Source organism: Cebus imitator, unplaced genomic scaffold, assembly GCF_001604975.1.
Source record: "Cebus imitator isolate Cc_AM_T3 unplaced genomic scaffold, Cebus_imitator-1.0 Scaffold635, whole genome shotgun sequence".
NCBI lineage: Eukaryota > Metazoa > Chordata > Mammalia > Primates > Cebidae > Cebus > Cebus imitator.
In genome coordinates this window covers 230,440-245,293 of record NW_016107950.1, presented here as the reverse complement: position 1 = coordinate 245,293, position 14,854 = coordinate 230,440, and the positions used below count along the sequence as shown (strand labels likewise).

Below are 14,854 nucleotides of genomic sequence, written 5' to 3'. Positions count from 1 at the left end.
AGGTTCATGGGATTCTTCTGCCTCAGCCTCCCGACTAGCTGGAACTATAGGCACACGCCACCACTCCCAGCTAATTTTTGTATTTTTAGTAGAGACAGGGTTTCGCCATATTGGCCAGGCTGATCTTGAACTCCTGACCTTGTGATCCGCCTGCTTCAGGCTCCCAAAGTGCTAGGATTACAGGTGTGAGCCACTGTGCCCAGCGTGAGTAGTAATCACGATATTCCCATGTACTTGTGCTAAAGCCAGGCAACGTATGAATGGGAATTATGTTCCCATGTATTTCTGTAAATATCTGAACTGTTTCCTAATCACTCTTTTAAAGCCAAAGTATTTGTAAAAATGAGGAAGACTGTTATGAATTGAAAGAGTTAAGAGACACAAATTCACTACGTAATGTTGAGTACATTCTGATCCCACAAGTTTTCTAAAATGTAGGGAGTAACTGGGCAAATGTAAATATGAGCTACTTTTAAAATTAGAGAACTGCTGTTTCTAAATGTGGCCATGCAAAAACATACTCACTCATGCTAGGGAAGGCTACACTAAAGTAAGTCCACTGGACAAGGCAAAAGGCTACGTATGATTCTGAATTGGTTCCGCAAGAAGAAAAGAAAAACCACACGACACTTATCCTTATGTAAGGCAATTATGGGGAAAGGATCATGGGGGAATCTAGGTGATAGGTACTATGGGCATTCGCTGTACTGTCCTCAACTTTTCCGTATACATATTTTAATTTTTTAAATAATAAATAAGGTGGAAGGCCGAGGGTGGCAGGTCACGCCTATAATCCCAGCCCTTTGGGAGGCTGAGGTGGGGATCACGTGAGCCCAGGAGTTGAGACCAACCTGGCCAAAGTGGCAAAACTTTTGTCTTTAAAATTAAAAAAATTAAAAAGTAAAAATAAGGTGAAAAGTATACAATACTTTCAGATGCTGCCAACCACACAACTGAGAGAATGTACACTAGCCAGAAAATCTCCATGGAAACAACAGTCATGCATGAGCTAAAAGAACAAGTAAGGAAGCTAACTGCAAGAGCCCACAGATCACCACACCCAAATGCTCCCCTAGAAGATGAATTACAGCGAGGCACAGTGACTCACGCCTGTAACCCCAGCGCTTTGGGAGGCTGAGGCGGGCGGATCACTTGAGGTCAGGAGTTTAAGACCAGCCTGGGCAACATGGTGAAACCCTGTCTCTACTAAAAATTTTAAAAAAATTGCCAGGTGTGGTGGCATGTGACTGTAGTCTCAGCCACTCAGGAGGCTGAGGTGGGAGAATCACCTGAACCTGGGAGGTGGAGGTTGCAGTGAGCGGAGACTATGCTACTGCACTGCAGCATGGGCAACAGAGTGAGACCCTGTCTCGAAAAAAAAAAAAAATGATGATGAACACAAAATTTTGCAAAGCTTTAAAAAGACCATCAGCAGGAATGTTCTTCAGCAGTCTGAAAGATGCTGATCTGGAAGATGGCCTGGCAGTTAGGTATAGGCTAGAAAAAGAAAAAAAGAGGTAAACCATGCCACTGCACATGTTCAATATATACTGCCAACGTGCAAAACAGGAAGTTACAGTTCTATTTGATAAACTGATTCACTAAAGAAAGAGAAGAAAAAGGAAAAGCCGTTAGAGGAAGTAATAACAAGCAATAAACCCATGACCTATACCCATTAACATTGCTAATAAGAAAGTCCTTGACCTTTTTTGTCTGTTCAAACTGCAGAAAGAGCTCAGAGTGACGAGAAGACGCAAGCCTCCAACCTGAACAAGCCTCTAAAAGAGTATAAAACCAAAGCAGGGAAAATCTGAGAACACCTCCCTCCAAAAAAGAAATCTCTCAGTCAAAAGCATTCATCTGGCCCCCACATCCACTGAAAAAAGGTGAAGTCCTTTTTCATGCCTTACTACCTTAAAGTACAGAGTCAAGGGGCCCACCCATGAGGTCTTCCTTTTCTTCTACGGGAAGCCTCCCGCTGCAGAAACCCCTCCAGCTAGCCCTGGGTTTCCCAATCCAATCAACCAAGGTGTCTTTTTGTTTTTGTTTTGAGATGATGTCTGGGTCTTTTGCCCAGGCTGGAGTGCAGTGGTGCGATCTTGGCTCACTTCAACCTCCGCCTCCCAGGTTTAAGAGATTCTCCTACCTCAGCCTCCTGAGTAGCTGGGATTACAAGCATGAGCCACTGCACTAAGCTAATTTTTGTAATTTTATTAGAGACGGGGTTTCACTATGTTGGCCAGACTAGTCTTGAAGTCTGGACCTCAAGTGATCCACCTGCCTCAGCCTCCCAAAGTGCTGGGATTACAGGCATAAGCCACTGTGCCCAGCCTAACCAAGCTGTTTTACAACAACCTGCCTTTTGCTGAAGCAAAAGGGGCGACTGCTCCAAGAAGGCAGCATGCATAGGCAACTTAGCAGGCAATGCACAGGATGCCAAACATGTGGATTTCACACACGTACATTTTACTTAAAACCAAAACAAAAAGAAACTAAACAAATAATGATGTGCATGCTCAAGTTACTGAGGTGAGGTACACTGAGGCCCACAACTTAGTCTGAAATGAAATCCATCAAAAAATAAGATGGACTGAAGGATGAATCGAGTAATGTATTTATGTGATACAAGTAAAATGTTACTTGCAAAAGTAGATTTTTAAAAGTTTAATCGTAGAATCTTGGTATTCCATATATAGATGATCACTGTGAAATTTCTGTAGCTTTTCTGTGTTATCTGAAATAAATGAATGAAATAAATATCTCAATAAAATGATGGAAAAATGTCACCGGCTATTTCTAATTAGAGCAATGATTTTAATATATATTATCTTACTATTTTTTTTTAAAGAAAGAAAAAACAAGAAAGAGAGAAAGAAAGAAAAAAAAATAAAAAATAAAAAAGAATGAAGGAGAGGAAGAGGGAGAGAGAACAGGGGTGTTGCTTTATTGCCCGGGCTAGAATGCAGTCTAAAAATGGGTATGAGACATGAAAAAAAAAAATGAGGGAAGAAAATAACAAACGGGTGGATCACGAGGTCAAGAGATCGAGACCATCCTGGTCAACATGGTGAAACCCCGTCTCTACTAAAAATACAAAAAATTAGCTGGGCATGGTGGCGCGTGCCTGTAATCCCAGCTACTCAAGAGGCTGGGGCAGGAGAATTGCCTGAACCCGGGAGGCAGAGGTTGCGGTGAGCCGAGATCGCACCATTGCACTCCAGCCTGGGTAACAAGAGAGAAACTCCGTCTAAAAAAAAAGAAAATAACAAACAAGCAGCCAACCAATACTTCATTTGAACCTGTAAATAGGTGTGATGTGGCACTGACAAGAGTGTATATTTTGTGTATTTAAAGTGGAGAGTTCTACAAATGTTAATTAAGTTTACTTGTTCTGGGTCTGAGTTCAAATCCTGGATATCGTTGTTAATTTTCTGTCTCATTGATCTGTCTAATATTGATGTTGAAGTCTCCCACTATTATTGTGTGGGAGTCTAAGTCTCTTTATAAGTCTTATATATCTGGGTATTCCTGTATTGGTTGCGTATATATTTGGGATCTTTAGCTCTTCTTGTTGCATTGATCCTTTTATCATTATGCAATATGCCTCTTTGCTTCTTCTGATCTTTGCGGCTGTAAAGTCTATCTTATCAGAGGCAAAAATTGCAACTCCTGCTTTTTATTTATTTATTTTTGCTCTCCATTTGGTTGGTAAATCTTTCTCCATCCATTTGAGTCTTTGTGTATCCTTGCATGTGAGATGGGTCTGGACGCAGCATACCAATGGGTTTTGGCTTTTTTTGCCTTTGTCTTTGGATTGGGGGATTCAGTCGATTTAAATTTACAATTAATATATGTCAGTTTAATACTGCCATTTAATGTTAACTGGCAGTTTTGCCCATCAGTTGATGTAAATTCTTGATTATATTGATGCTCTTTACTTTTTCATATTTTTTTTAGAAAGGCTGATGCTAGTTGTTCCTTTCTATTTGTAGTGGTTCTTTCAGAAGCTCTTGTAAAGCAGGCCTGGTGGTGATGAAATCTCTGAGTGCTTGCTTGTTCACAAAAGATTTTATTTTTCCTTCGCTTATGAAGCTCAGTTTGACTGGATGTAAAATTCTGGGTTGAAAGTTCTTTTCTTTAAGGATGTTGAATATTGGCCCCCACTCTCTTCTGGCTTGTAGGGTTTCTGCTGAGAGATCTGCTGTGTGAGTCTGATAGGCTTCCTTTTATGGGTAACCTGACCTTTCTCTCTGGCTGCCCTCAGTATTTTCTCCTTCATTTCAACCCTGGTGAATCTGGCGATTATGTGCCTTAAGGTTGGTCTTCTTGAGGAGTATCTTTGTGGTATTCTCTGTATTACCTGGAGTTGAATATTGTCCTGCCTTGCTGGGTTGGGAAAGTTTTCCTGAATAATATCCTGAAGCGTATTTTTCCAGCTTGGATTGATTCTCTTCGTCACATTCAGGTACACCTATCAAACGTAGATTAGGTCTTTTCACAGTCCCATATTTCTTGGAGACTTTGCTCGTTCCTTTTTATCCTTTTTTCTCTAATCCTGTCTTCTCGTTTTATTTCATTAAGTTGGTTTTCGACCTCTGATATCTTCTGCTTGATCAAGTCGGCTGTTAAAACTTGTGCATACTTCGTGAAGTTCTCGTGTTTTTCAGCTCCATTAATTCACTTATATTCCTCTCTAAATTGTGTATTCTTGTTAACATTTCGTCAAACCTTTTTTCAAAGTTCTTAGTTTCTTTGCATTGGGTTAGAACAAGTTCTTTTAATTCACAGAAGTTTCTTATCATCCACCTTTTGAAGCCTGCTTCTGTTAATGGAACACACTCGTTCTCCATCAGGCCTTGTTCCGTTGCTGATGAGGAAATGTGATCCCCTGTAGAGGGAGAGGCGTTCTAATTTTGGGTATTCTCAGCCTTTTTAGGCTGGTTTCTTCCCTTCTTTATAGATTTATCATCTGTGGTCTTTACAATTACCGTCTTTATAATTGGGTTTCTGAGTGGACATCCAACTTGTTGATTCCCAGCGCTAAAATCTGAGCAACACACTGAGCTGGCCAAAACAGCAGTGTTAAGATTGATGGTGCTTCTCTGACTCTGCACCAAGAACCACTGCACCAAGGCAGCGGCAAAACCGCCTCGCCGGCCACAAGAGTCGCACTGGCAACCCGTGGGGCTCCTCCGCTGGGAATCTCCTGGTGCGTGAGCACCAAAAATTCATCTGAAAGTGAGTCTCGTTCTTTGCGCTTTCACTGGGAGCTACAATCCCGAGTTGCCAGTGATCAGCCATCTTGGATCTCTCTCCCCTTACTGTATATTCTTATGACTGTGAGACTATGTTCTAATGCTCACCAGAAAACTTTTGGTCTTTTGTTTAGGCATGCATGTTACAACATTTTGTAGCCAGCATTTAAGACAGACGCATTTCAAGAAAGGCAACATGTCTCCCTACCAATTTAAGTCTTAGTGTGAGGCCAAGAGCGGTGGTGCACACCTGTAATCTCAACACTTTAAGAGGCCAAGGTGGGAGCACTGCTTGAGCCCAAGAGTTCGGAGACCGGCCGGGCAACACAGTGTGACCTCTCATCTCTACAAAATAAAAATTAGCCAGGCATGGTGAGGTGTACCTGTAGTCTCAGTGACTTAGGAGGCCATGGCAGGAGGATCGCTCATTAAGATCAGCAATTCTGGGTTACAGTGAGCTATGACTGTACAACCACACTCCAGCCTGGGTGACTGAGCAAGACCCTGTCTCTAAAAACTTATTAATAATGATAATTTTTAAAATCTAAAAAACTAAGAGTTTTAAAAAAAAGTTTTAATTAAAAATAAAGACTTAGGGCCGGGCACAGTGACTCATGCCTGTAATTCCAGCACTTTGGGAGGCCAAGGCAGGCAGATCACGTCAGGAGATTGAGACCATCCTGGCTAACACGGTGAAACGCTGTCTCTACTAAAAATACAAAAGATGAGCTGGGCGTGGTGGCATGCACCTGCAGTCCCAGGTACTCAGGAGGCTGAGGCAGGAGAATCGCTGGAGCCCAGGAGCCAGAGGTTGTAGTAAGCCAAAATCATTTTACTGCACTCCAGCCTGGGTGACAGAGCGAGACTCTGTCTCAAAAAAAAATAAAGTAAAATAAAATAAAGATTTAGTGTGTGCCTGTCACCTTAAGTTTTTTCTTTTTTCATGCAGCACTAAGTCCACCATATCCTTCCACAGTAACTCCACAGGAACATCACAAACTTTAAATAAACAAATACACGTAATTACCAAATCATCCCCCAAAATATACACTGACTCCCTGAAATATCAAGTTCATTCAGTGCTAGGTCTTTCAAAAACAACAGCTTTCCAGATTCTCCCTTCCTAAGAAGCCCATCTGTACCAACGCAACCCAGGCGAGCAGAGAACCAAAGTTCTCGCCTTCTACTTTTACCAAACCTGCAAGTGACCCTGGCTAGGCCCTCAGCGAAAAGGACATGTACAGGGTCACTGTTTTTAGAATGCCAACTGTCTGGAAACCAGAAACTTTTTATTAAAATGGGTCATTTTTTTTTCAAAAGTACTATGTACCAGATTTTTTATAACAATTTTTTAAGTAAAAAAGACATTTATTTAGAAAATTTTTAAAATTCAGAAGCCTAAAGTACATGTGAAAAGAGACAACCTGCACCAAAACAGAGCATGATGAAATTTCTGAGCACTGGAAAGAAAAATCCTACAGAAGAGCAAAGAAAAAACACTGGCTCCACTCAGTCAGGCACCAACAAGGTATTCCAATTCTCAGTAGTAGTGAAAGCTGGAAAGCCATTGAACTTTCCAGTACTTTTTAAAATACTTTTTCAAAAACAGTACTTTTGAAAAAAAAAAAAAAAGATATATTTTAGTAAATGAACAGTTGGCATTCTAAAAACAGTGACCTCCGTGCATGTCCTCTTCTCTGAAGGAAAAGTAGCCTGAAAATTCTTGGGGGAAATAATTGCTACTCTAGAATTCTGTATCCGGACAAACCATCATTGAAGTGTGTGAGCAGAATAAAATGTTTTCAGACATGGAAAATCTCAAAACTGTGACTTTCTCATAATCTCCCTAGGCGGTTACTGAAGAAAATCCCCCACCAAAACCAAAGTAAACTAGGAAAAAAAGAGAAAAAACTCAGGCAGAAGGGAAAGGCAAAAACAAGCCCTGGGATGATGAGGAAGAGTGACACCCTCCCCCACCGCCCCACCCCACCCCGCCAGGGTCTGGCTCAGAGGACAACCAGTCAAGATGAGACAGAGGAAGGTGGGGCTTCAGAGCTCGCCAGGAAAACATAACACACAGGTATCAGAAATTGCTAAGAAGAGATCTCAACACCTGGGTAGTAGCTAGAGGTTTAATTAATGCTGTGGTCACAGAAACCTGTGACCAGAGGTTTCAAAGACACCAGATAAGTACAGTATTAATTCCAGGGAAACCACAGTAGTTGCAGAAGAAATTGCAACAGGGCACAGGACAATAGGATCGCCACATGCAGGACACAGCTGTGAACAATACTGATATGACCACAGTAATAGAAATGTGAAGGAAGGTTGGGGCAGCAAAGTAAAGGGTCAATAAAGCAGTGCCACTTTACACAAACAAAAAAGAAGTAGGAACAGCAGAAACATGTCTTGTGGAAGCAGGGAAGGCATGCTCAAAAGCAGGTTAAGAGAGTTAAAGAGCTGGAGTTTGCCCACAGGGAGTGAAATGTGGGGGCTCCCACAAGGGAGCAGGGAACTGCTGTTGTTTATTTTTAAAAGCCTTGTAGACAGGGTGCAGTGGCTCACACCAGTAATCCTAGAAGTTTGGGAAGCAGAGGTGGGCAGATCACCTGAGGTCGGGAGTTCGAGACCAGCCCGACCAACGTGGTGAAACCCCAACTCTACTAAAAAAATACAAAATTAGCCAGGTGTGGTGGTGCATGCCTACAATTTCAGCTACTTGGGAGGCTGAGGCAGGAAAATCACTTGAAACTGGGAGGTGGAGGCTGAGATAAGCCAAGATTGTGCCATTGCACTCCAGCAGCCTGGGCAACAAGAGTAAAACTCCATCTCAAAAACATGAAATAAAAAATAAAATAAATATAATATAAAAAGCCTTGTAGAGCATTGCAATCTTTTACCTATGTGAATGTAAACCTTTAAGGAAAAAAACAGGCTCCCAAGACCTCACAACCTATTAACATTCCAAGGCTATTCTCTCCTGCTTGACTGCCATGCATGAAGTTTAATTTTTAAACAAACAGGGGATTTCAGTTCATGGATATAATTCTGAGTTCAAAAAGAAAGGCTGGGCGTGGCAGCTCATGTCTGTAATCCTAGCACTTTGGGAGGCTGAGGTGGGCCAATCACCTGAGGTCAGGAGTTCAAGACCAGCCTGACTAACATGGAAAAACCCCATCTCTACTAAAAATACAAAAATTAGCCAGGTGTGGTGGTACACACCTGTAATCCTAGCTTCTCAAGAGGCTGAGGCAGGAGAACCACTTGAACTCAGGAGGCGGAGGTTGCAGTGAGCTGAGATCGCACTACTGCACTCCAGCCTGGGCAACAGAGCAAGACTCCAGCTCAAAACCAAAAAAAAGTAGAAAAGAAAGGTCCACTGCAAGTCATTTTCACTCATCATTAAATATTCTTCATAAACAACGCTAAAACCAGATAAACACTGTGCGATAAACAGCTTAATTAATCCATCACTTTGTAAATAAATGCACGTGTACTTGTACACAAATGTTTGCACATCCAATTACTGCTCTTAGTATACATTCCTGAAGTGGGTCGAAAGGGTTCATTTTTAAGCTTCTTTCTAATATACACCACCAAACTGTCCTCCAAAGAAGTTCCAGCCAATTTGCCCTCCATCCAGCCATGCACAATCAATGACCATGGAAGTTATTTCACCACTCTTGGCAACATCTATATCTTGTAAAAATAAGTGCTAATGTAATAAATATCTAAACCACCTGTGTGTAGAGCTTATTACAAAGAACAGACTGTTTTGACAATTTCAGATCATCATTACAAGTATTAATTATAGGTACTCGTGACTTTAAGTAGGACCAGAATAGAGGCCTCAATGTTCTGGCCCAGATGACATCTGTGCCTGACTGTGGGCTTGGGGCTGAAATCCTCCCATAACAAATCAAGGAGTGTATTTATTCATTATTCCAACGCCAAGGGTGGAGTTAAACAACTTTCCCAGGGAATAACACAGCCAGGAGTATAAGCTATATCCAGCTAACTCTGTAATCCAAAGCTTTGATTCCAAAAATGAACAGCCCACTTGTATTGTGTATTAACCCGTTCTCACACTGCTAATAAAGAAATACCCAAGACTGGGTAATTTATAAAGGAAAAAGGCTTAATGGACTCACAGTTCCACATGGCTGGGGAGGTCTCACCATCATAGTAGAAGGCAAAGAAGGGGCAAAGGCACCTCTTACGTGGCAGCAGGCAAGAGAGCATGTGCAGAGAAACTGACCTTTATAAAACCATCAGATCTTGTCAGACTTATTCACTATCATGAGAACAACATAGGGAAAATCTGCCCCCATGATTTAATTACCTCGCAGCAGGTCCCTCCCACAATAAGTGGGGATTATGGGAGCTATAGTTCAAGATGAGATTTGGGTGGGGACACAGCCAAACCATATCAACATTCTTGCTGTGCGCATACGCAGCCTTGCTCAGGAGGACAAAATGAATGACGTTGTCTCCATTTTCATACTCTGAGAAATAGAATTCTTCAGCAAAAGACAACACCTCATCACAAGATTCTCAGAATCCTCTTATGTCACAATTGGAAGAGGGCTAAGAAAAATGTGGCATTTGGATTACAAAAGTGCTCTGGAAGCCAAACTCCACACATACAGCGTCAAAATCACAGGTCAGCATTGAGTATAAACTGGATGGCAAAAGAACCAAAAGGCAGATCAAGAAAGCAGCAGGGACCAGGTGCAGTGGCTCACGCCTGTAATCCCAACACTTTGGGAGGTCAAGGTGAGAGGATTGCCTGAGCCCAGGAATTTGAGACCAGGGATTATAGTGAGACCCCATCTGTATAAAAAAATTTTTTTTAATTATCTAGGTGTGGTGACTTGTGCCTACAGTTCCAGCTACTTGGAAAGCAAAGGCAGGAGGACTGCTTGGCAGTGAGCCAAGTTCATGCCACTGCACTCCAGCCTAGGCAACAAAGTGAGATCCTAAAACACACACACACACACACACACACAGAGTGAGCACACACGAGGGCGTTCGTGCAACAGAGTGCAAGAGCGCAAGCAGCAAAAAGGGAGAAAAACTTCTCTTTTAAATTTTTATAGTGATAACTTTGGCTTGCTCATCAGAAAAAGGGAAAGGCTCACTGAAAAGGGAGTTAAAATATTCAAAGCGTGAGGCTGGGTGTGGTGGTTTATGCCTGCAATCCCAACACTTTGGGACGCTGTGGTGGGAAAATCCCTTGAACTCAGGAGAAAAAAGCTGTAACTGCACCACTGGACTTCACCCCGGGTGAAACCACAAGACCCGTCTTAAAAATAAACATTCAAGACAAAAAAACAGAGAGGATTCCAGAAAGAGATGGGCACATAGCTGTGATCCAGACTCAGGCTAGATGGCCAACAACACTTGTGGGACACCAGCAGAACTTTTTCTTTTTTTTTTGAGACAGACTATCGTTCTGTAACCCAAGCTGGAATGCAGTGATGCTATCTCGGATCACTACAACCTCTGCCTCCCAGGTTCAAGCAATTCTCCTGCCTCAGCTTTCCAAGTAGCTGGGACTACAGGTGTGCACCAGCACACCCAGCTAATTTTTGTATTTTTAGTAGAGACAGGCTCTTACCCTATTGGCCAGGCTGTTCTTGAACTCCTGGCCTCAAGTGATTTGCCCATATTGGCATTCCAAAGTGCTGGAATTACAGGCGTGAACCACAACGCCTGGCTGCCTTATATTTCTTCATTCACCAATTTCACAGCTTCTCCTACAAGACCAGAAGATCTGGCACTGGTACGCCAGCAGTCTGGCAGCCAACAACGGCCTGGCACCTATCAGTGGATGCCCCCTCAACATGGCAGGCCATTTGGGCAGCTGCAGTTGCTACCTGCCTGTCCCAGCTTCTGGATTACAAAACAGTTTGAGAGCAGTCTTGGAAAAGGGACAAGACAAGCCTTATCTCCCTATGAGAAAGGAGAGATGTTCGAGAAGATGGGTAACAAACATGGCTCTAATCCTAGCACTTTGAGAGGCTGAAGCAGGAATCAATTGAGCTAGGGAGCTTGGGACCAGCCTAGGCAACATAGTCAGATCCAGCTCTACAAAAATAAAAAATTAGCTGGGTGTGGTTGCACCTTTAGTCCTAGCTACTCAGGAGGCTGAGGTGGGAGCACTGCTTGAGTCTGGAAAGTCGAGGCTGCAGTGAGACATGATCACGCTACTGCACTGCAGCCTGGGCAACAGAGCAAGACCCTGTCTTAGAAAATAATGAGATGGCTGGTACATGTTCCACAGGGTGGCTCCTGGAGGCACCCAACAGGGGAAGTTTTCAGCAGCACTCGGGCTCCAAACACCACCCTGTCTCTACTGGGCAGTGCTGCACACTTTTGGCAAGAACAGCTCGGTCAGTCTGAAATAAACTTGGTTTTTCTCGTAAAATAAAAAAGATGAAAGTTTTAGGTACATTTTCACACTGATTTTTGCTGCATGAAGAAAATGAGTAAAAGTGGGCTACCTCTGAAAATCCTAGAAGAGTAACTTATGTTATGGTAGTCTACAGCAGATCACCACATGCCACATTAATACGTGTGCCAAAGATATAAACTTCAATCCATTCCTACCATCATACACAAAAATTAACTCCAAATGGGTCACAGACATAAATGTAAAACTTCTGCAAAAAAAGAAAGAAAGAAAGAAAGAAAGAAATCTTTGTGAAGTTAGGTTACACAGCTTTCTTAGGTATGGTATCAAAAGCATGATTCATAAAACAGCTAAAAACCTCATCAAACTTTAAAAACCTCTGTTCTTTGAAAGACGCTGTTAAAAGAATGAAAAAGCCACAGACTGGGAGAAAACATGCATATATCTGATAAGAACTCTCAAAACTCAAGATAAAACAACAACTGATATACCATAAAAGCTGTATACAAATTATTCACCAAAGACATACAGAAGGCAAATACGCACATGAAAAGATGTTCAACATCAGTCACTACAGAAGTTCAAGTTAAAACTACTGCTACACATTTACTAGAATGGCTAGGATTTTAAAAATTGACCACACCAAGAGTTGTTAAGGACGTGGAGAAACTGCAACTCACAAATACTGCTGGTGGAAATGTAAAATGGTACTGCCACTTACAAGACGGTTTGGCAGTTTCCCACAAAGTTAAACATACACCTGCCGTAACAGCTAGCTACTCAAATCCTCTGTATTTATTCAAGAGAAATGAAAGCATATGTTCACACAATAACTTGCATATAAATATTGATAGCATTTATTTCTAATAGCCCAAAACGGCAAATAACCCAAATGTTCACCACATGGCAAAAGGATAAGGAAACTGAAGTATTTATTTCCATACAACAAAATACTACCTAACAATAAAAAAAGGAATGAACTACTGATACACACTACAACATACATGCCATGTTCTTCCAAGGCAAGACACAAAAGGAAAACCACTCTAAAGGGAAAAAATGGGCCAGTGTGGCAAATAGCTAGCGACTGAAAGTTGAGACTCTTGGCATAACTGTGTCTGTAAGACCCAACACTGAGAAAAATTCATCTGGGAGCACTGCTCTGCTTTAAATGTAAAGGAACATTAACCCGGGGACAGAAAACTTGGGAGCAAGACGATCAAGTCAAGAAAGATTTTCTCTGGGTGTGAACTAAGGGCTGAACAAGGGTGGTCATAGTGGAAATGGAAAGGAAGAGATGGATATAAGGATATTTGATGATTAACAAAACTGCAAGAATTTGGGGAAAGGACACTGTTGTTGTCTCCTCCTCTGTCAAAGCTAACTGCGTGAAGCTAGCGTTGAGGGACAAAGCTGCCACAGCAATCCCAGGAGTAAGGCCAAATCACAGCCTCAGGTCAGAACATGCACACCACTGCTGCAGCAGAAAGGCAAAGCTCTGCGTGGATGAATAAAGTCCAAAAGGATCCAACACCAGAGAGTGCAGGCTTCCAGGAGGAAATCCCACTAAATAACCAATCTCCTCAAGATTCAGACCCAAGCCAATTCCACTTTCAATATTAACAGTGATTTCCAAAATCTAAAAATATTCATCTACACTTACATGGAAAATAATACTTTCTAAAAAATAAATAATCAAAGTGCTAAAGCAGTCTAGAGAAATCAAAAATTATTTCTAAAAACGTTAACACAGAAATTCCACCTGTTAGCATGGTAAGACAGTCTTCAGTTTCTAATAGGTGATACTATTTCATGCACAGAGGCTCTGGCAGAGTTAACTGTAACAACCTAGTGATGACAGATTTGTCTTGTGGGAGGCCATGAGAAACACAGCATAGGAGGCTTTAGTGCAGTAAGAATTAAGCTTTTGTTATACTTATCAACAAGCCAATTTAATGAACTTGAGAAATGGACTCAACCAAGTCCTAATTCTATACCCACCCTTCGCAAAATCCACCCCTTCGCTTTCTCTCCCAGCTGTATGTACAAAGCATTTTATCACCCAGCACGTACCTGCTTGGAAGGTAGGATTCGCTCCAGGATACATGTTAGGAGAATAGGCAGGAGCTGCTGCTGCATAGCCCATGGGAAAGCCGGCTAAGAAAAATACAAAACAATCTGATGTCATCAACTGAAGTAGTGACACACAGTCATCAGAGCTCTCGCAAAGCCATCACTCTTACCTTCTTCCCCAGAACTACACAGACTGACTTAGGAGCCCCAAGAAGCACTATGTGTGCCCACCAGTGTCTCTCTAGTTGTCTTCTTCCCTCAGAATTTTGTTTGCTGTTGTTTTTTGAGATGGAGTTTTGCTCTCATCACCCAGGCTGGAGTGCAATGGCACGTTCTCAGCTCACTGCAACCTCCGCCTCCCAGGTTCAAGCGATTCTCCTGCCTCAGCCTTCCAAGGAGCTGGAATACAGGCACACACCACCACACCTGGCTACTTTTTGTATTTTTAGTAGAGACAGGGATTCATCATGTTAGCCAGGCTGGTCTCGAACTCCTGACCTCAGGTGATGCACCCACCTCGGCCTCCCAAAGTGCTGGGATTACAGGCATGAGCCACCATGCCTGGCTTTCCCTCAGAATTTTGACAGGTCACAACTATATTTTTTAAACCTACGAGTAAATGCTTACAACTTTCTACAACTGGAAACATTTGGTAGAAACCGAGTTAAAAGTCTACTGTCAAGAACAGTAAAATCATCACCATAAAGGAAAAAAACCACACATACACCACCTCCCCCAAGTTAGAGTGGAGAAATCCCTAACATTTCTGAAAGTTTCATTCTAAACTCTAATCACATCATTACTTAGAAAGCATAATAAGAGAGCTAAGAGTATCTCGTGCTAGGTCCTGTTACCCTCATCTGACTTCACGGCACAAACTCTGGGAAGAATCAGAATTCAAGTCTAGCTTGGACTCAAGGGCCTATTTTTGCTGCTAACAGTAAACAGGAAAAGCTATTTAAAGGTCAGTGATTTTCACTGAATTCAGACATTTCCTACATTACATATTTTGACTTAAAAGCTGTTATTTTTTGTTGTAAGGAGCTGTTTAAAACTTCTAAATTCATTTCAGATTTCTTCATTCTGACTTTTTTTTTCTTTTTTTTTTTTT

General features: G+C 42.0%; 1 protein-coding gene across 3 annotated transcripts in view; it reads right to left on the bottom strand.

Annotated features, from left to right (window-relative positions):
* The window catches only part of FAM168B (family with sequence similarity 168 member B), a 45,813-nt gene that overhangs the window by 12,478 nt on the left and 18,481 nt on the right, over window positions 1-14,854 (bottom strand). For all 3 annotated transcript variants that reach the window (XM_017517526.2, XM_037734574.1, XM_037734573.1), the window contains exon 3: window positions 13,744-13,827. In XM_017517526.2, coding sequence (XP_017373015.1) covers window positions 13,744-13,827 — 84 coding nt within the window. The remainder of the gene's footprint in view (window positions 1-13,743; window positions 13,828-14,854) is intronic.